Genomic DNA, 22,182 nt, shown 5'->3' on the forward strand with positions numbered 1-22,182 from the left:
CTCGTGCTACAGGTGGGTGATGCTATGGTGACCAGCGAGCTGAGATAAGGGGGGACTTTACCTAGCAGGGTCTTGTAGATGACATGGAGCCAGGGGGTTTGGCGACGAGTATGAAGACAGGGCCAGCCAACAAGAGCGTAGAGGTCGCAATGGTGGCAGTATATGGGGCTTTGGTGACAAAACGAATGGCACTGTGATAGACTATATCCAATTTGTTGAGTAGGGTATTGGAGGCTATTTTGTAAATGACATCGCCGAAGTCGAGGATTGGTAGGATGGTCAGTTTTACAAGGGTATGTTTGGCAGCATGAGTGAAGGATGCTTTGTTGCGAAATAGGAAGCCAATTCTAGATTTAACTTCGGATTGGAGATGTTTGATGTGGGTCTTGAAGAAGAGTTTACAGTCTAACCAGACGCCTAGGTATTTGTAGTTGTCCACATATTCTAAGTCAGAGCCGTCAGAGTAGTGATGTTGGACAGGCGGGCAGGTGCAGGCAGCGATCGGTTGAAGAGCATGCATTTAGTTTTACTTCTATTTAAGAGCAATTGGGGGCCACGGAAGGAGAGTTGTATGGCATTGAAGCTTGCCTGAGAGTTGTTAACACAGTGTCCAAAGAAGGGCCAGAAGTATACAGAATGGTGTCGTCTGCGTAGAGGTGGATCAGAGACTCACCAGCAGCAAGAGCGACATCATTGATGTATACAGAGAAGAGAGTCGGTCCAAGAATTGAACCCTGTGGCATCCCCATAGAGACTGCCAGAGGTCTGGACAGCAGACCCTCCGATTTGACACACAGAACTCTATCAGAGAAGTAGTTGGTGAACCAGGCGAGGCAATCATTTGAGAAACCAAGGCTGTCGAGTCTGCCGATGAGGATGTGGTGATTGACAGAGTCGAAAGTCTTGGCCAGGTCAATGAATACGGCTGCACAGTAATGTTTTTTATCGATGGCGGGTTAAGATATCGTTTAGGACCTTGAGCGTGGCTGAGGTGCACCCATGACCAGCTCTGAAACCAGATTGCATAGCAGAGAGGGTATGGTGAGATTCGAAATGGTCGGTAATCTGTTTCTTGACTTGGCTTTCGAGGACCTAAGAAAGGCAGGGTAGGATAGATATAGGTCTGTAGCAGTTTGGGTCAAGAGTGCCCCCACTTTGAAGAGGGGGATGACCGCAGCTGCTTTCCAATCTTTGGGAATCTCAGACAGAGAGGTTGAACAGGCTAGTAATAGGGATGGCAAAAATTTCAGCAAATAATTTTAGAAAGGGTCCAGATTGTCTAGCCTGGCTGATTTGTAGGGGTCCAGATTTTGCAGCTCATTCAGAACATCAGCTGACTGGATTTGGAAGAAGGAGAAATGGGGAAGGCTTGGGCGAGTTGCTGTGGGGGGTGCAGTGCTGTTGACCGGGGTAGGGGTTTCCAGGTGGAAAGCATGGCCAGCCGTAGAAAAATGCTTTTTGAAATTCTCAATTATAGTGGATTTATCAATGGTGACAGTGTTTCCTATCTTCAGTGCAGTGGGCAGCTGGGAGGAGGTGTTCTTATTCTCCATGGATTTTACAGTGTCCCAGAACTTTTTTTGAGTTAGTGTTGCAGGAAGCAAATTTCTGCTTGAAAAAGCTAGCCTTGGCTTTTCTAACTGCCTGTATATAATGGTTTCTAGCGTCCCTGAAAAGCTGTGTATCACGGGGGCTGTTCGATGCTAATGCAGAACGCCATAGGATGTTTTTGTGTTGATTAAGGGCAGTCAGGTCTGGGGAGAACCAAGGGCTATATCTGTTCCTGGTTCTAAATTTCTTGAATATGGCATGCTTGTTTAAGATGTTTAGGAAGGCATTTAAAAAAAAACAGGCATCCTCTACTGACGGGATGAGATCAATATCCTTCCAGGATACCCCGGCCAGGTCGATTAGAAAGGCCTGCTCGCTGAAGTGTTTCAGGGAGCGTTTGACAGTGATGAGTGGAGGTCGTTTGACCGCTGACCCATTACAGATGCAGGCAATGAGGCAGTGATCGCTGAGATCTTAGTTGAAGACAGCAGAGGTGTATTTAGAGGGCAAGTTGGTTAGGATGATATCTATGAGCGTGCCCGTGTTTACGGCTTTGGGGAGGTACCTGGTAGGTTCATTGATCATTTCTGTGAGATTGAGGGCATCAAGCTTAGATTGTAGGATGGCTGGGGTGTTAAGCATGTTCCAGTTTAGGTCGCCTAGCAGCACAAGCTCTGAAGCTAGATGGGTGGCAATCAGTTCACATATGGTGTCCAGAGCACAGCTGGAGGCAGAGGGTAGTCTATAGCAGGCGGCAACGGTGAAAGACTTGTTTTTAGAGAGGTGGATTTTTAAAAGTAGAAGTTCAAATTGTTTGGGTACAGACCTGTATAGTAGGACAGAACTATACAGGCTATCTTTGCAGTAGATTGCAACACCGCCCCCTTTGGCAGTTCTATCTTGTCTGAAAATGTTGTAGTTTGGGATGAGAATTTCAGAATTTTTGGTGGTTTTCCTAAGCCAGGATTCAGACACAGCTAAAACATCCGGGTTGGCAGAGTGTGCTAAAGCAGTGAATAAAACAAACTTAGGGAGGAGGCTTCTAATGTAAACATGCATGAAACCAAGGCGCCTGGGGAATAGGAGTGGAGCTAGGCACTGCAGGGCCTGGATTCACCTCTACATCACCAGAGGAAAAGATGAGGAGTAGGATAAGTAGGATATCAACCAGCTAATTATTGGAATCAGGTGCGCTAGATTCGGGTTGTAGCGAAAACCTACCGGACGGTAGCTCTCTAGGAACAGGGTTGGAGAGCCCAGCTCAGGATAACAGAAAGGGGCAATCCTTTGTAACAGACTTAAAATGATGCCCCTTTTACTCTTATCTTCTGACGTGACGCCTTATCCCTTCTTTAGCCCTACAGTGTCTGCTCTGGGCTCCTATCTGCCTCTATAGGTTTGAATCTCTTTTACGACAATACTATGCATTGTTCTTTTAGAAATATTGATTTAATCTGTGAAAACGATAACAAAGCTTTATCATTGAGTACACTGTGAATCCCACTCTTCCTGCATATTGGTTATAGTTCTCAGCCTTGGTCCTTAAGGTTAGACCCATCCTTGTTTTTAATACGGAGGGTTAAGTTGCCCATGAGTTCCTGTCTATCTGACTATGCCTTGGTTCCTTTTCACAAATTTTACATTTACTGATCATTATTGCAAATTATGATCTATTAAGGTGCTGTTATGTATGACATGTGGACATAGATTATATTAACGATCTCTTGGTGTTCACACACACTTGTCTGATTATTTGACCCCTATAGATGGTTGTTTCATTTGATTTAGGTGCAGAAAGACCTAGTTCGTCCCCAACCTCAATACATACCAAAGGGTTCAGTTTGATGAGGGTGCTCTGTGATTGGCTAGACAAAACCTAGCTCATGGGTGGGTGTTGCTGCTGTAAAAAACACCAGAACAACAATATGTGTATTTAAAACTTGAACTTTTGTACTTGAGATTATGGCTTTCATATAAGTGTTCTATAGGATAAAGAGGTTCAACCTGAATCAGTTTATGCCATAAGTGTTTTGCTATAAAAGCATAATTTCCCTCAACACATTTTGGTCGAAAAACTGCCAGTAGCCCTTTTTCCAAATTTGTAAACACATTAGGTAAGAAATGCAAGAAATCTGAAATCTTAAAACCAAGAATGCCTTTGGTTAAGCTGTGTATAGTTTGGTCTTCCAAAGCAATGTAACATCCATTCATATTCATTTTGCAGTTAAATAGTTTGGTCTCTAAATACGTAATTGATTCTGGGAATTCTTTCCTGCCTACTTCGTAATGATGTGTTAATCTATATTTTTCGACATTTCTGTTTGTTCATGACGTGCACACGTTTGTGCGTACGTGCATCTGAGTGAGTTCATGACTGTCGATGTCTGGAAGAAGCGCATCCAGTCATCTTACCTTTACCAGGTATTTCCGAAACAATGACCTCCAGCTGCGCTTAGTTTTGCTCTGTATTATTCAATCACTCACCAGACCTCACTATAGGTGTGCTGTGTGTCAACACGCCGTACTCCACTGTGACCTCCACAATGAGTTTCTCTTCCTGCAGTTCTTTTAAGTCAATCCGAATGACATCTTTCTAATGGGATCTTTTGTGAATGAGCCTTGTCAAAGAGATGCAGGGCTTACGCAAAGCAGGCATCCACACAATTCAGAAGCTTCCCTGAGGTAAAATGATTAGTCATACGTTAGATAAAGAAAAGAGAAGCTGTATAGATGTCACTTTAATCTCTGACTGCTTCTTGAACATTCTCCCTGTAGTCCATGCGACGCAAAGGACTTAATACAGAACTTGTCATGTGATGAGTAAAGAATCTTCCATTTGTAGTTTGCACATGAAAAAAGGCAAACAATTTAAACAAAGATCTGTTGTGTGATTACATTGGAACTTGTAAATCTGTGAATTGATGATTTGTGTTGAATGCTTGTTTTCTACTGTTCTCTTATTTCCTGTTCCAAATATTGACATCAAGGATGATGTTGATAACCGTCTGATGGGAAAATGACAAATGAGAGACATCCTCCTTTATTAATGAGGAGGGTAAGAACTGTCCATAAGATGTGGGGAAACTATCACAAACTGTTCTGTAGTGTTCTCACCATGTTGCTCTGCATCCTTGGGAGATCAAAAGGTCAGTTCCGACAGCCTCTGATGACTCTGTTGTAAACACTCTCACTTTGTCCAACCCGTTGAACAATTGATTCTCATGAACAGATAATACTATTTTCATATTGTAGTAATGGGTCCCCTTCCCTGTATGTACAGTTTTATCTTCCTGGACCTTTGATCAGTGATCTTTATATGGAGTGCAATGTGATTCATATGATGCTGCTTTGTTAGGCAGGCGTGATCAGAGCATCACATTCAGCTGGTGGAAAGTTGTGAATTTGACTCAGAACAACTGATACGATCTGGACATGCATGTTCTCAACCCTGCTTATATTTCCTCTGATCAATCCAGACTGCAGTGTACCTGCTCAATGCCATGGTGCATGAGAAAGGATGTGGCATGAGGTAACCTAGCGGTTAAAAGCATTGGGCCAGTAACCGAAAGGTCGCTAGATGAAAAAACAAGATGAAACATCTATGTGTGTGCCCTTGAGCAAGGCACTTAACTCTAATATTTCCTGTAAGTTGCTCTACATAAGAGCATTCCACTAAACGACTAAAATGTAAATGTGTTGATCTATATCAGTATGACCGTGTGCACACGCATACAAACTGTATGGTTTTCATCCTGTTCATAATTGATGGCTCAGGGGGAGAATCTTTATGTTTGAGAACATTCTTCTGTCCTACAACTTACTGTGATAAAGAAACTGTGATATTGCTGTTCAGCGACAATAATAATCAGTGATGTTAATATCAACAATATTACAGGATTACAATGCTGTATGTTATGAGAATCATCTACCCATTGTATATGAAGGACAAGTAAAAGGGAGAGGATAATGATTCGCAGCCACTCCAAAACATGTGCAGGACAAAAACAGATAGCTGGAATATAAACTGTGTATCATTTCTGGAAAATATGAAAAACCAGAACCGTTTATTGGAATACATTTTTTTTTTACATCAAACTATGTGAATCTGTTGTGACAATACTTTCTAGTATGACTTTTTATGTATGAATGGCACACACATGAAACATCCATATCTATACTGACCAGAAATATAAATGCAACATGCAACAATTTCAACTATTTTACTGACTTACAGTTCATATAAGGCAATCAGTCAATTTAAATAAATAAATTAGGCCCTAATCTATGTATTTCCCATGACTAGGCAGGGGCGCAGCCATGGGTGGGCCTGGGAGGGGATAGGCCCACCCACTTGGGAGCCAAGCACAGCCAATCATAATTAGTTTTTCCTCACAAAAGAGATTTATTACAGACATAAATACTCCTCAGTTTCATCAGCTGTCCGGGTGGCTGGTCTCAGAAGATCCCGCAGGTAAAGAAGCCAGATGTGGAGGTCCTGGGATAGCGTGGTTATAAGTGGTCTGCGTTAAAACGATGTTGGAGGCGACTTATGGTAGAGAAAGGCACACTCATTCCTCTGGCAACAGCTCTGGTGGACATTCCTGCAGTCAGCATGCCAATTGCACGCTCCTTAAAAACTTGAGACATCAGTGGCATTGTGTTGTGTGACAAAACTGCACATTTTAGTGGCCTTTTATTGTCCTCAGCACAAGGTGCAGCTGTGTAATCAACTTCTTGATATTCTACACCTGCCAGGTGGATGGATTATCTTGGAAAAGGAGAAATGCTCAATAATGTAATCAAATTTGTGAACAACATTTTTGAGAAATAAGCTTTTTGTGCATATGGAACATTTCTGGGATCTTTTATTTCAGCTCATGAAACATGGGACCAACACTTTACATGTTGCATTTATATTTTTGTTCAGTATATATACACTGAGCATACAAAACATTAGTTATTAGTTTATGTCACCTGTTAAATCCACTTCAATCAGTGTAGATGACAGGGAGGAGACAGGTTAAAGAAGGATGTTTTAAACCTTGAGACAATTGATACATGGATTGTGTATGTGTGCCATTCAGAGGGTGAATGGACAAGACAAAATATGTAAGTGCCTTTGAATGGGGTATGGTAGTAGGTGCCAGGCGCACCAATTTGTGTCAAGAACTGCAATGCTTCTTTTTCACGCTCAACAGTTTCCCATGTGCATCATGAATGGTCCACCACTAAGGACATCCAGCCAACTTGGCACAACTGTGGGAAGCATTGGAGTCAACATGAGCCAGCATCCCTGTGGAACGCTTTTGACACATGGTACTTCATGCCCCGGTGAATTAAGGCTGTTCTGAGGGCAAAAGGGGGTGCAACTCAATATTAGGAAGGTGTTCCTAATATTTTGTACACTCAGTTTATATATTGTGGACTTTGTTGACTGGAAATGTGCACATGTGAAGGTGAAAGGTGAAATCAACACAAAAAAATATTTTATCAATATAACGGCACATTAGTGAGTGATACTCTGAAGAAGCACAGAGGCTGCTGCTCTCTCCCCAGTGACTGTTGGACATTCAAGCCATGAGTGCCAATTTGGAAATTATCGAACAGTTACATTATACAGTCAGTGGGACTGTCAGATTGCCATTGATGAATCAGATTTTCACTGAACCCGGATACACCCTGTTCACCATTACATAAGTGTTGGTTGGGAGGCAGGGTGGTGTGATTAGGCTCCCTGGGGGCAGATCAATCAGCAGCCCCACTCTGGGACTCACATCCACTGCATGTGGTCTGTGTGACAACAGCCTCTCCAGCCAACAATAGTAGACAGGTACAGGCATACTGAAACTGGGAAACACTTGATGTTGCCTTGCCAAGGACCTCTGTCCTTGGTCAAACGTTGGTTCCATCGTTGCATACAAACTGATGATGTCAGGGAAGAGAGGGAGTGGGCCATGGCAGGTTTCGGTGAGCAAAAGGGACAGGGCGAGAGGAGGGAGGGCCATAGACCGGCAAGGAATCTAGGGGTAGAGAAATTATACTGATACGGGATGTCCCTCAATGCAGTTATCACGACAGTGCTAAAACTAAAATGGCCTTAGAAGGAGGGAGTTTTAGTCAGGTTTGTACAATGTGTGTTTTCCGTGTGTGTTAAAACTAAAGAGAGAGAGTGATGAAGCTTGAGGCAGGAGGCTATATGTTCACAATCCATATCATGAGAAAAGAAGAGTCCATTTTGAAGTAATATCAACTTAGCCTATGACCTTATAATTGCAGACTTGTTTAACTCTATAGGCTGATGTCCTCTAAAAAGTACGATATATTATTATGAAGCTGCCCTTATTATGTCTATATCCATCAATCAAACCATATAGTCAAATACAAATCTGCAATCAGAACAATGTAAATCTGAATGTATATGTTAAACAGCTATGCTGAACGGAACTATGTGGTCTGTGATTTGTAAATACGATGATTTTTACAATAAGCTTACTGCTTGGAGGAATTTGACTGTTTGTGTTTGTGGTAGCCTCATATTTCAAACCCTCGTGACAGATGTCGTAGGCCTATGGGTGTGGTTTGCCTTCTACCTTGTTGCCATCCATCCATAACTTACGTGCAAATGCTGACTTGTGGTGAATTCACCTGCGGAGCTTCTCCTGCATTCTTCAAGCTCTATGAATGATACCTATTGAACACAATGCTAACCAAAGCTAAGAATTCATATAATTATTTTGATTCAACTCAATGGGACGGTAGGAAAGAATATGGGCAATTTTGGTTTTCCTTTTCCTACCAATGGATAAATGAGGCGTCATGATTTTCTTAAATCTTGGGATGTTGACTAGCCTATGAACAACCTATGCAGCTTGCTCGATTATTGTACATTGCTGGTGTTCATTTTCTAATTCAATGTTTAATATTAGTTTATTATGTATTCGACTTCTTAGAAGACGCCTACTGTAAACCTAGTCTACAGCCATCACTAAAGGAGCAGAAAAGCATAAGAGGATCGAATAGTCAAAATGATGGATCTTCAATAACGTTTTCTTTCCTCTACTGATACTCACGTCTTCTCCACGCCTGAGCCTACAGTACTTTTTGTAAGTTATTCCTGACCTTAGGCTTGTTATAAAATGAACAACAGTATGCTAATGTAATCGGTTGTTATGGAAACCTTATTTTAGCTAATGTAGGTCTACATTTTGTCTTTTGGATATTATTCCTAATGTATTCATTATAACCTCTAAGTTGTATGTGTTTGTTGATCTTTTGGGGGGTTCATGATGGAAAACATACATTCACAATAGCAAAATGTAGACAAAACTATGTGGGTTAATAACCTTGAAACGAGTATTACATGGAAGTTGTTATATCTCTGGCAACTGGATGTTTGTTAGTTTATTTTCACCAACTTTTAGAGGAATAGGAAACATGGTATACCTTCAGGTTTCCTAATCAATGTTGTGTTGAAAGGTACATGATGTAAATATCTTGGGCTGTGTGATGCTCTGAGTCCTTGGCCAAGCACAGATAACAAGCCTCTCTGGAACATCACCTAGGACACTGACCCTCAGAGACCTGCAGTTGCCTCTAGTTCTGACTGACTGTATCCCCTTACTGGTCTCACATTAATAAAACAAAGTACCTCATTTTGATAAATACTTATGCTCTTCATTTAACCAATTTATATGCTCATGGTTTTTTTTGCCGGTGAGTTGCTAACCCCCCCCCCCTCCTCTATTTCTCTCTCTCTCTTCATTCTTTCTATTCATGTCCTACTACATACAGCAGCCAATGGCCCGATGCCGATGCAATGGAACGATCTTGTGCCTCTGCCTCATGCCCTGTGTGATGATGGGACATCTCCTGATTTATATCATGGTGTCCATATTTGTATCCATATCCTACTCCCCTCCCCACCTACCTGTCCACTTTGTTGCCCCAGGGGTCTCTGTCAACTCTGGGGCACTGGCCTCCCATCCCCTGGGCCCCTTCTGGAACCTTCGCCTGGAGGACAGTGCTTTGTGGAACCAGCTTCAGCATCTCTGGGACCGGCACCATAACCCCATTTTGAGGGGCAACTCAACTGCAGGTATGATCACAAGGCTTAGCACTCAGCCACCAGAGATGGAGGTCTCCTCAGACTGTGGCCCAGACAAGTGCTGGCTGCCTCACCTACCTGACTTCAATACCCTGCCAGAGCAGATGAGGGCATTCGTCCAGTCCATGCATTGCAGGGTGTACCCCTTCCTCATGAACCAGCCCAGAGTGTGTGCTGGCAATGAAAGCACTGGGCCGGAGCTACCTATGCTGCTAATGGCCATCAAATCCCAGGTGGGTAACTTTGAGAACAGGCAGGCTATCCGGGAAACATGGGGGAGAAGTGGCTGGGTGAAGGGGGAGCTCGGGGGGAGAGGTGGGCTGGTTCGTACAGTATTTCTGCTGGGTAGACAGGACTCGACAACGGGCCCTCACCCAGACCTTGGGGGCCTCCTGATGCTGGAGAGCCAGCAGTATGGGGACATCCTGCAGTGGGACTTCAGGGACACTTTCTTTAACCTGACCCTGAAAGATCTGCTTTTCTGGCATTGGCTTCAGAACCACTGTCCAGGGGCACAGTTTGTCTTCAAGGGTGATGATGATGTTTTTGTTAGGACAAGTTCCCTCCTGGACTACCTGCATAAACAGAGGGAGGAGAACGGCATGTGGAGCGCAGATAGGAACAAAACTGAGAAGATAAATGATTTATTTGTGGGGGATGTAATTCAGAATGCAATGCCAAACCGACAGCCAACCACCAAATACTATATCTCAGAGAGTTTTTACAAAGGTGCATACCCACCATATGCTGGTGGAGGAGGAGTGGTGTACTCTGGTGCACTTGCTATGCGTCTGAGACAAGTGTCAGAGAGGGTGCATCTGTTCCCCATCGATGATGTGTATCTGGGCATGTGCCTCCACAGACTTGGGGTGGCCCCCATCCATCACCCTGGATTTTATACCTTTGATCTCCCAGAAACAGAGAGGGAAAAGCCTTGTGCTTACAGCTCTGTGCTGCTGGTTCATAAGCGAAACCCTAAAGAGATGCTCACGCTATGGAGGAGGCTGCAGAGGCCACCCTCACCATGCTGAAGAAACTGTAAAAGGGTGGGGCACCAGACCACGGCCATTAGGCTGTGGTGTAAAGTACTTAAGTACAAATACTTTAAAGTACTACTTAAGTAGTTGTTGGGGGTATCTGTACTTTACTTGACGATTTATGTTTTGTCAACTTTTACTCCACTACATACCTAAAGAAAATAATGTACTTTTTATTCCATGTTTTCCTTGACACCTAAAAGTTCTCGTTACATTTTTAATTCTTAGCAGGACAGGAAAATGGTTCAATTCATGCACTTATCAAAAGAACATCCCTGATCATCCCTACTGTTTCTGATTTGGCGGACTCACTAAATACAAATGCTTTGTTTGTAAATATTGTCTGAGTGTTGTAGTAAGCCCCTGGCTATCTGTACATTTAAAAAAAACAAGAAAATCATGCCGCCTGGTTTACCTAATATAAGGAATTTGAGAAGATTTATACTTTTAAGTATATAATTAAGTATATTTGAGCAATTACATGTACTTTTGATACTTAAGTATATTTAAAACCAAATACTTTTAGACTTATTCAAGTAGTATTTTACTGTGTGTCTTGCACTTTTATTTGAGTCATTTTCTATTAAGGTTTATTTTTATTTTTTTACTCAAGTATGACAATTGGGCTCTTTTTCCACCACTGCCATTAGGGCAGTGACCATAGCTTCAACCCTCGATGCTTAAGTTAGTTAATTTACTCAGAACATGTCATCAAGACATTTTAAGTCTGTTTCATTCCAATTCCAATAAAATCAATTCAACTGTCAGTTGAATTTTTTGCTTGATGTTCAAATAAATAAATAATTGTATTTTACATGTAGATAGAAACATATTTATTCATGTGAAATTGAAGTAGTTGTTATAGGCTTTTTACAATTTAACCATACAGTATTTGTGCTGGCTATTCTCAAGTGGCATGTTATGTATATGAAAATACAACCTTTTAATAACAGTCATAGATTTTGTATGACACACTATCATATATCATGAGACTTGCAAATGAAAAAAAAAAGATTATTTTCACCTTATCTCTTCTATTTTTATTTTCAACAAAACATTGGCCTAGTTCACTCTACTTCACTGTGTCAAACAAAATGTCAACGGGTGAAGTTGGTATTTTCACAACAGTAGGCTATCATCAAAACCACAAATATAACTCTAAAATATTACCTGCAAATTGACTTATTCATCAACACAACCTAGGGAAAACGAAATCACTTCGTGTACTTCAGATGGAAGTATCAGGAGTCGGTTTTCTCACATAGTTCATTCAACAACAAAAAGTCTTTGCTCTGAAGTGACGTTTCATTTGACCCCGGAAATAAATCTAGAAAGGTCATTCTCAAGTCGTCCACTCGTTTCCAGTGCGATTTGTGTTTTTGTTCACACGTAAGTCAACACTTGCTTAAATAATTTGTTGCAGCTTGCCCTGAGTTGGGGTTTTACGAGCAATGTGTTTGACTATAGTTTTACGTTTTTCCTCTAGCCAGATAACTTAAAAAATATATCTTCATCGTCTACTGACTGTCAACAATCGCTGGCACGTTAGCTTAGCTAGCGAATATAAACGTTAGCTGTTGCATACGGACAGGTAAAGTTAGTAGTATTTTTTTTTAAACTAGTTAGAAAGCAATTTTACAGAACATAACAAGGAAGATGGGTTCGTCGAAAAAACACAAGGAAAAGGGCCGTGATAAAGATAAGGATGCCGAAGAACGTGGTCACCGTGAACACAAAAAACACCGTCATAAGGACCGGGAGAGGGACAAGGAACGAGATGGCAACCGAGAGCGGGAGAAAAGGAAACGGTCCAGATCGAAGGAAAGGAGTGCACGGGGTTCCGAGAGAGACGGTCGCAGTAAAGGGGAGAGGAGTACTGGGGAGCCTCGCGTAAAGAAAGAAAAAGTGGAGCCCGGATGTGAGGGCACAGGTAAATACATCAGTCATGCAGATTTCCACGTACAGACATTCATAACTACGTCCATTCAGTGCGCAATACACTCAATTATAAACTAGGTGTTTCGAGTCCTGAATGATGATTGGCAGACAGCTGTGGTATATCAGAATGTATACCATGGGTATGACAAAACATGTATTTTTGCTAATTATTGTTGGTAACCAGTTTATAATGGTAATAAGGCACCTTGGGGGGTTGTGGTATATGGTCAGTATACCACGCCTAAGGGCTGTATCCAGGCACTCCACATTGTCGTGCTTAAAAACAGCCTTTAACTGTGGTATATTGGCCATATACCATACCCCCTCTGGCCCTATTGCTTAAATATAGTCTGAGCTATTGCATATATGACATCGAAGGTGCCAGGTTTTCTCCTGTGTTGTTAACTTCAATTGTTATTTTCCTCTAGAAATTGCACCACAGTCTGCAAGTGGAGATGCCTCGCTTACCATTGAAGAGACAAAGTAAGAGAAAGACAGACATTGAATGATGGAGCACTGATGATGGTGAATTCTGAATAACTCTTCCCTGTTTTTTTCTAACAGCAAGCTGAGGGCCAAGCTTGGTCTGAAGCCTCTGGAAATGACTGACACCACTAAAGGTGAGACAAACTTGAGCCATGTTACTTGTCTGAATAGAACTAGATGACCATGTTTGTAGTAGTAAGGTCATGTGAGACTTGCTGATTTGTAATTTTACTGACTCACCCCTCCCTGTCTGCTGCCCCAGAGCTCGGCACGAAGGAGCAGCCAATTGTTGCAGAGACGATCAACCCAGTGTACATTAAACAGCAGAAAGAGATGAGGGAGAAACTGGCAGCTCTGAAGGAAAAGAGGCTCCTCAATAAGAAACTGGGGTAAGATCTAATGGCAGGAAGGCTTGTATGTACACCAACTTGGACTATAGTAGTTAGTGATCCAATTAATTGTATTTTTCTCTTCCTCTCTTGCTGTGATTTTCAGGAAAGTGAAGACCTTAGCAGAAGACGACTGGCTGGATGACACTGTTGCCTGGGTTGAGAGGAGCCGGAAGATGTCCAAAGAGAAAGAACTGGCAGAGAAGAGAGTGAGTAGGGTGGGAACCATGGGGGAAGGATGAGGACTGTGAGATGAAAGGAGCTGTTTGTGTGTATTAGTCATGATGTTATTTTGTACTCAGTTTTTAATTGGTTCCTTTATTTCCTTTCCCTATAGGCCAAGCTTCTGCAGGAGATGGATGAGGAGTTTGGTGTGAGCAATCTGGTAGAGGAGGAGTTTGGACAGACCAAGAAGGTAAAATGTGCTCTAGTGTGATGAATATCTCAACTGCTTAACTTACTGGTTTGTGTGTGATTGCAAGCTAGATATAAACAGCATTCTGGCAATATGCCAGTCCCCCCCGTGTGAAGTCACTACCCCTAAGGGAGGCACTTTATGTCTTGATTTTGTGCAGACTGGGTTGTTAAGTGATCTGATGTGAGAGAATGCCTCTAGGTCTTATGTTCTTCTGTGTGTCTTTGTTATAGGTCGCTTACAGCTCCCGGGACCTAAAGGGTCTCACTGTCCAGCACAAGATGGAGTCATTTAATGAAGGGGAGACTGTCATTCTCACACTGCAAGACAAAGGTGAGAGCAGGTTGAAATGTTACCAATAACACACAAATATATTAATGAAGACCATGCTTAAGCCAGACCCACATCATAAACATAGTGGTACATGCCCACCCACTCATTGCCCTTTTGTGTGTCTTTCAGGTGTGCTTGATGAAGAGGGGGGCGATGTTCTTGTAAATGTGGGTCTGGTGGATAAAGAAAATGCTGAGAAGAATGTGGAGTTGAAGAAGAAAAAGCCTGATTACAAAGCCTATGAAGAGGACGAGAGTGTGGATGACATGGTTACGGTAAGGATGAGAGTGTGGATGACATGGTTATGGTAAGGATGAGAGTGTGGATGACATGGTTACGGTAAGGATGAGTGTGGATGACATGGTTAGGGTAAGGATGAGAGTGTGGATGACATGGTTAGGGTAAGGATGAGAGTGGATGACATGGTTAGGGTAAGGATGAGAGAGTGGATGACATGGTTACGGTAAGGATGAGAGAGTGGATGACATGGTTACGGTAAGGATGAGAGAGTGGATGACATGGTTACGGTAAGGATGAGAGAGTGGATGACATGGTTACGGTAAGGACGATAGAGTGTGGATGACATGGTTACGGTAAGGATGAGAGTGTGGATGACATGGTTATGGTAAGGATGAGAGTGTGGATGACATGGTTAGGGTAAGGCATGAAGTGTCAACTTCGTTTTTCATTATTTCTGAAATACTTCTATGTCACTCTCACCGCTTAATTCAATCTCACTGTCCAATGTTCACCTCTGCAGTTCAAGCCGCGTACTGTGCTGGGCAAGTATGATGAGGAGATCGATGGAGAGAAGAAGAAGAGTTTCCGGCTGAGCAAAGGGGGCTGTGCTGAGGGGGAACGGGAACGGGAGCTCCAGACCATCAGGGAGACCCTGAGGAACCAGGCCCAGTCCTTGGAGATGCCTGTTCTCGCTATTGCCTCAGAGTACTACACACCCCAGGAGATGGTGAGGGCTGTGGGTAGGGGGTGCTCTGGAGAGGGCCTTGGAAGCTGTCCTTTGTATATGTTTGCTCTTGTCTCAGATGTACTGTTTGACTGTGTTTTCTTTTGAATATTAAGTCTGTGTGTGTGTTTTTGGAAAATTGTTCACACACACTGAGTTATTGTTAATTGTTGTCATTATTCACAGACAGGTTCTTACTTATTTTGTTATTATAGGTGGGCTTTAAGAAGACCAAGCAGCGCGTCAGGAAGATCAGGAAGAAGGAGAAGGCATTGCCTGATGAGCTCCAATTAGACGACACACGCAACACCGACTTTGGCTCCAGGTTTTGCTCCCATCAGCTTCAATATGAATGACAGAGTAGCCTTTCTTTTTTTTTTGACTGACTTTCTCTCTTCTTCAGGGCTCGGGGTCGGGGTCGCAAGCAGTTGGATGAGGAGGGCCAGGAAGGGGTGAAGGAGCGTGTCATCATACCGGGACTAGATGTACCCCAACAGTCAGATGACATCAGGATGGCGGACATGGACATCAGTGACGATGGTGAGGGAGACATCTGTTAGTGGTTTATTGATGAGCTAAATGCATGTCTGGTTCACTCATGCCTTGTTTACTTCAATATTATGACAACACTTACTCTTTATTTTTCCTTCAGAGAACTTCATCCCCCCCTGATCCGGCTGTGCTGGAGGAGGATGAGGCAGAGCAGGAGCTGCAAAAGCAGCTGGAGAAACAGCGAAAACTCAAACAGAAACAGCTGCTCAAAAACTCTGGGGAAAAGGTGTGAGCATTTTGTTCAGAGCTGTTCCTCTTTACGATGCTAGAATATCACTGTGGCCAAAGATCAGTATACTGGATAGGATCTTTCCTTTGACAATGGAAAACCGTAATATTGAGTGGATTACTAACAAATCTGTTGTGATATTTAATCACCAATAAAATGTTTAAACATTGTTCTCGCTCTCTTGGCCCTCAGGTGGCAGAGCAGGTCCGAGGGCTTGCAAGAGGGGACGACAGTGACAATGAAGAAGACAAGAACAACCTGAACATTGTGTTCAATGCCACCTCTGAGTTCTGCAGAACTCTGGGTGACATCCCTACCTACGGCCTGTCGGGAAACCGAGAGGACCAGGAGGACATCATGGTGGGTAGAGTGCAAGAGACAGGCTATAGCGAACTGTTCATTTAAAAAAACAATGTACCTCATTAGAATTGGCACATGACCACCTCATGAACAAGGAAGCGATTCCAATTGTATTCTAATGTGCTCAGTAAGGAGAATTGAAATAACCATGAGCTCTGTGTGTTTGCACTTGAACACTGGTTTGTCTCTTGTATAAACTGTATTCTTCTGTTGTAGGATTTCGAGCAGGAGGCGGAGAGAGATGGCGCTGGCGGTTCAGACTCCGACGGGGATGAGAATGTTGGCTGGAGCATCGTCAACGTGGATGAGGAACAGAAGCAGCCTGATGTGAGTCATCCTACTGCCCTGTAGTCTCGTGCATATTCCCATGCATTTACCAGTAGTGCTCATTTGGAGTCCTCTAGTAGGTAATATAGAGAATAACATACCATGACCCATAAGAATACGCAAAGCTTTTTCCCCCTGAACTACTGAAGTGAAAACGTGTCCGCTGGCTGTGCTTGACTTGCCTCTTACTTCTATCTTGTAGTTTGCCACAGCCTCGACCACCATCCTGGATGAAGAACCCATTGTCAACTCTGGGCTGGCTGCTGCCTTGGCGCTCTGCAAGAATAAGGGTAAGAGATTGGGGGTAGACGTCCCCACTTTGACAGTATTTGTTTAGAAAAGGACCGTAGTGTTTTTTATTTATTCCTCTCGTCTCCTATCTCCATAGTTTCGTTCATGCTCTCATATACTCTTCTTCTCTCCCTTAGGTCTCTTGGACACTCAAATGCAGAAGATATCCCGTGTCCGTGCGCCTACCGGTGCCCTGCCCAATGATAACTACAGCATTGAGGACAAGATGTGAGCTATCTTTACTTTTTGTGCTTATATGCAAGTTAAATAATCACCACTTTCTCACACACATTGCAAAAGTTACAACATAAATAAAATGGCATGTATTTAGTAATTTACCTTTTCTTTTGGGGCTCAAAGCCTGGGTTGCTCATGTGTAATGTATGAAAACCCGTTAGCCTCCATGGAATACTCTGTCCTTGTTTCTCCAACTCTAGGACGATAGATGACAAGTACAGTCGGAGGGAGGAATATAGAGGCTTCACCCAGGACTTCAAGGAGAAGGACGCCTACAAGCCAGATGTCAAGATTGAGTATGTGGATGAATCTGGACGGAAGCTCACTCCCAAAGAGGTACATTGTTATTTAAAATTCCCTTAAAATCATTGACATGTAGAATGATGATTTTTGTCAAATGTGTCAATTGCTGTTTTTAATCTAGGTAAATGGTGCTCATTGAGAATATTTCACGCTAGCCCTATTCATTCCTCTAGGCTTTCCGGCAGCTCTCACATCGGTTCCATGGGAAGGGGTCTGGCAAGATGAAGACTGAGAGGAGGATGAAAAAGCTGGAAGAGGAAGCGGTATGTCTAACTAAGCTCACTCAAAGATTATTATTTATTTTAACTGAAATCTGAACTTTTATTTTTTTATCTGATACTTTTCATCACATGGCTTTCAATTGAATGACACTATTTCCAGGCCTTACTAGAAAATTAATGTTGCAGGGCTTGCCCAATTTGAGTCCTTGAGGATATGACCTAGCAAGCTTCCAGTCTAGTCAGTGGTTTGACCGAGTATGTATTTAAATACCTCTCCCACCACGTGTCTCTTATCAGCTGCTGAAGAAGATGAGCAGTAGCGATACCCCTCTGGGAACTGTCGCTTTGCTTCAGGAGAAACAGAAGTCACAGAAAACCCCCTACATTGTTCTGAGTGGGAGTGGGAAGAGCATGAATGCGTGAGTAATTTATAAACCTCTTTATTTTTTCTTTCACCCTGTCTTGTATGTATTTCTAGTCTAATTACAGTGCCACTTTTTGTGATTGATTAAACCTGGGATGGGCAACTGGCATCCCCCTTTTTGTCGGGACTCAGTCTGGGTCTCAACTTACTGTTGAGAATATGAATAGTAGAATACACAAGGTGCAATTCAGCAGTTTCTCTGTCAGTCACTGACTGATACTCAATTTGCCCATGTCTGCAAACATTTTTTAAATTGTTAAATTAGTCTAGCGGCCAGTTATCTGAATTTTGTAGTACTCATGGTAAAATGACCAACCGGCGGGCCCCTGTTGATTCTGTTAGTCACCCCCACTCAGTTATATTAAAAACTGCAAACCTTTCTCTCCGCCCATGGCAAAATGTGTAAACGTGCAGGAAATGAACTCTAAAACAACTTTTTACAACAAAATGTCACTTGGGGCTCCCCAAAAGGCTGGCTGGCTGACTGTGTGAGTGTGGGAACGCAGACCCACGAGCCACTGCGGCCCCTCATGAGTTCTGATTGGGCTAAATGTACCCCCCCCCCCCCTTTTTTTTTTGTGGCCCCACCCCATCAGTTTCCCATCCGTGGATTACACAGAGCAGGGTTGCAAGTAACAGCTCAGGGTATTTCATATCAATGTTTTTAATTTTAAGGAGAATGTGAACTGAGTATGTACCTAGTTATTTGTCACACTGTCTGTTTCACTCTTAATATGCTTTATCTGTAATCCTCCTCTTTCCCCAGAAACAACATCACCAAATAAATGTGGTTGAGGAGGGATCTGACCAGTGAGGACGTGTGCCGTGCACCATTACACAGACACATACAGACAAACTGATGTTAAGTTTATTTTCCTTATTGAATAAAATCAAGTAGCGGCCTATTACTGTTGTGTGTGTAAAGAAAGTCGTTGTTGCTTTTGACCCTGGATTTATGTCTACAATGATTATAATTTGTTATTTTGCATACATTAAAGATTTGACATGACTTCGTCTGGTTTCTTTACAGATGTTTGCAGCATGTGAATGCTTGCAGTTGAAGGTACATATCTGACTAGTAGTGCTGAGCGATTAGTGCTTTTTGAGTTTGCATTTGGTTAGATTCTTTTTAAAAATCACGTTTTTCAGTTATTTTTATTTTTTACACATGCATTATGAAATGACATGTTTTGAGCTTCAAAATCCCCAAATAGTGAACATGCAATTGCCAATGTATTGCATTGTCTCTGTCAGGTCCATATAGGAGATTACTATAAAATACAATTATTTCAGTTGTGTATATTACTTAGTTTTATTTAATGACATAGGTTGTGTTTGTAAACTCAATCTGGAGCGTGCTCTGGGTTTACGTAAATTCAGAGCGTTCTGCTCTCGGAGCGCACACTGGACGCTCTGCCTGGGGAGTAGGGTTGACCTCACAGTGGCAATCAAGCGCCCAAGTTAACTGGCTAACGTTGGCTAGCTTGCTAGCTACTTCCAGACACATGAGAACCCAGTGGTGGAAAAAGTACCCAATTATCATACTTGAGTAAAAGTAGATACCTGAATAGAAAATTACTCAAGTGAAAGTCACCCAGTAAAATACTACTTGAATAAGTCAAATTATTTGATTTTAAATATACTTAAGTATCAAGAGTACATGTAATTGCAAAATATATACTTAATAAGTATCAAAAGTTAAAATCTCTTAATTCCTTATATTAAGCAAACCAAGCGGTGCCATTTTACTCGCCCTAGCAGAGATGGTTAGGCTATTTTCAAGTTATCCAGAGCATTGGTGACTAACTGCTGCTGGAAACAATTTAATTATACACTTTTACTGACACCGCCCATATTCAACGTGTGTAGAGCGTTTGAAAATTCATCAGTATTTCTGCACTCTGGCACACTCAGACGAGTGCTCTGGAGTCGGAGTAGATAGCCAGAGCGCATTTACGAATGCACCCTTTATAATAGTTTATTCCTTAAAGTCAACTCAATGCTTTATTTGGCTACGGTATAGGTAAACTTCTGACTTAAACTGTATTTTGTGATGTGCACCAGTCCCTCCTGCAGCAAAGCACCCCCACAACATGATGCTGCCACTCCCGTGCTTCACGGTTCGGCTTGCAAGCCTCCTCCTTTTTCCTCCTAATATAATGGTCATTATGGCCAAACAGTTCTATTTTTGTTTCATCAGACTAGAGGACATTTCTCAAAAAAGTATGATCTTTCTCCCCATGTGCAGTTGCAAACCATAGTCTGGCTTTTTTATGGAGGTTTTGTGAGGGCCAGTCAAGTTCTTCCACACGGATCTCGACAAACCATTTTTGTGTGGACCTCGCTTTGTGCATGGGGCATTGTCATGCTGAAACAGGAAAGGGCCTTCCCCAAACTGTTGCCACAATGTTGGAAGCACAGAATTGTTCAGAATGTCATTTAATGCTGTAGTGGTAAGATTTCCCGACACTGGTTCTGCCTGAACCATGAAAAACAGTCCCAGACCATTATTCCTCATCCAACTGACTTTACAGTATGCATTCAGGCAGGTAGTGTTGTACTGCCAGATGTTGAAGCGAGATTCATCATTCCAGAGAACACGTTTCCACTGCTCCGGAGTCCAATGGGGGGCGAGCTTTACACAGCCGGCGCTTGGCATTGCGCATGGTGATCTTAGACTTGTGTGCGGCTGCTCTGCCATGGAAACCCATTTCATTAAGCTCCCAAAAAACAGTTATTTTGCTGACGTTGCTTTGTGAGGCAGTTCTGAAATCTGTGAGTGTTGCAACCAAGGACAGACTATTTTTACACGCTACACGCTTCAGGACTCGATGGTTCCGTTCTGTGAGCTTGTGTGGCCTACCACTTCGCGGAATAAGCTGTTGTTGCTCCTAGACATTTCAACTTCACAATAACAACACCTACAGTTGACCGGGGCAGCGCTAGTAGGGCATACATTTGATGAACTGACTTGTTGGAAAGGTGACATACTATGCCGGTGCCATGTTGAAAGTCCCTGAGCTCTTCAGTACGGGCCGTTATACTGACAATGTTTGTCTATGGAGATTGCATGGCTGTGCGCTCAATTTTATACATCTGTCAGCAACGGGTGTGGCTGAAATATCTGAATCCCCTGATTTGAAGGGGTGTCCACTTTCGGACACCCCTTTTGGGCCTCACATTGGCCTCAGGAACTCATCATAGTATTTTTGTGCATTCAAATAGCCATCGATAAAATGCAATTGTGTTCGTTGTCCGTAGCTTATGCCTGCCCATACCATAACCCCACCTCCGAAATGGGAGACTCTATTATCAAAATGTTATGTCAGGGTAAGCCTACACAAAACAGCCCTTATTGTAAGTTTCTAAAATCCCCTATGGGCAGAATTAATGGTTGAAAAACAATTGGAACCATTTCCCTGTTTGACCGCTAGGTTTATGGGTATTGTGACACCACCACTGAGGGCCTCGACTGAACCTCAGTGATTCTTGAGCTTGGATACTGCTGTTGAACATCACGCAACGCTGGCAGCTGATGGCGATAGAGCTCGCCAGCTTGTAGTCCTAAAACCCGAAAATAAGTTGTCTCCGGTTTGTTCAGCCATCCCTATGCGTAAAATGAGTGGGGACATAATACGGTTTTGGAATAAACGCCTAAAATATGGTCTGAGGTTAGGAGATATTATGCTTTTTGTTCTATGAGATACCAGTTAACATGACCTTTATGAATTATGAAGCCTTTGATTTGTTTTTATTATTACTTAAATTCTTTAAAATTCACAAAGTGACCATTTGCTGATGAAGATTATCTCAAATAACAAAACGTATAAGATCTCCTAAACCTGTGTTTACCACAGACCTTATTTTCGGTGTTTATCCAAAACCGCCATTAATTTCCTCATAGACCGTCCAATGATCCATGGCGGAGTTTCTACAGACTAAAAGACGCAATTACTATGTAGTGTCGGAGGGGTAAAAGTGTATCCACAGTCTAAACCCAGAAGCGCAGCATCGTGAAACA

General features: G+C 42.6%; 2 protein-coding genes across 3 annotated transcripts; both read left to right on the plus strand.

Moving 5' to 3' along the window:
- Positions 1-6,759: 6,759 nt before the first annotated feature.
- On the plus strand, positions 6,760-11,459 carry si:dkey-175m17.6 (N-acetyllactosaminide beta-1,3-N-acetylglucosaminyltransferase 2). Of its 2 annotated transcripts, XM_046317665.1 has the most exons (3): positions 6,760-8,306; positions 8,502-8,654; positions 9,343-11,459. In XM_046317665.1, exon 3 carries the CDS (start codon positions 9,349-9,351, stop codon positions 10,684-10,686), a length of 1,338 nt encoding a protein of 445 aa, XP_046173621.1. In that variant the 5' UTR covers positions 6,760-8,306; positions 8,502-8,654; positions 9,343-9,348; the 3' UTR covers positions 10,687-11,459. The 2 variants fall into 2 exon arrangements, with proteins under 2 accessions (XP_046173621.1, XP_046173619.1); XM_046317663.1 differs by having other exon boundaries at positions 6,760-8,654; positions 9,346-11,459.
- Positions 11,460-11,955: 496 nt separating this feature from the next.
- LOC124007243 (U4/U6.U5 tri-snRNP-associated protein 1-like) lies at positions 11,956-19,170 on the plus strand. The gene is given in 21 exon segments (XM_046317662.1): positions 11,956-12,622; positions 13,059-13,113; positions 13,195-13,250; positions 13,379-13,505; positions 13,612-13,714; positions 13,843-13,920; positions 14,154-14,253; positions 14,383-14,528; positions 15,014-15,220; positions 15,433-15,542; positions 15,621-15,757; positions 15,870-15,880; positions 15,882-15,995; positions 16,191-16,358; positions 16,575-16,685; positions 16,888-16,975; positions 17,114-17,204; positions 17,414-17,549; positions 17,690-17,779; positions 18,035-18,156; positions 18,928-19,170. Coding segments are annotated over 21 exon segments (2,343 nt in total). The 5' UTR covers positions 11,956-12,348; the 3' UTR covers positions 18,947-19,170.
- The last annotated feature ends 3,012 nt before the right edge of the window (positions 19,171-22,182 follow it).

This window comes from Oncorhynchus gorbuscha, linkage group LG20 (genome assembly GCF_021184085.1).
Source record: "Oncorhynchus gorbuscha isolate QuinsamMale2020 ecotype Even-year linkage group LG20, OgorEven_v1.0, whole genome shotgun sequence".
NCBI lineage: Eukaryota > Metazoa > Chordata > Actinopteri > Salmoniformes > Salmonidae > Oncorhynchus > Oncorhynchus gorbuscha.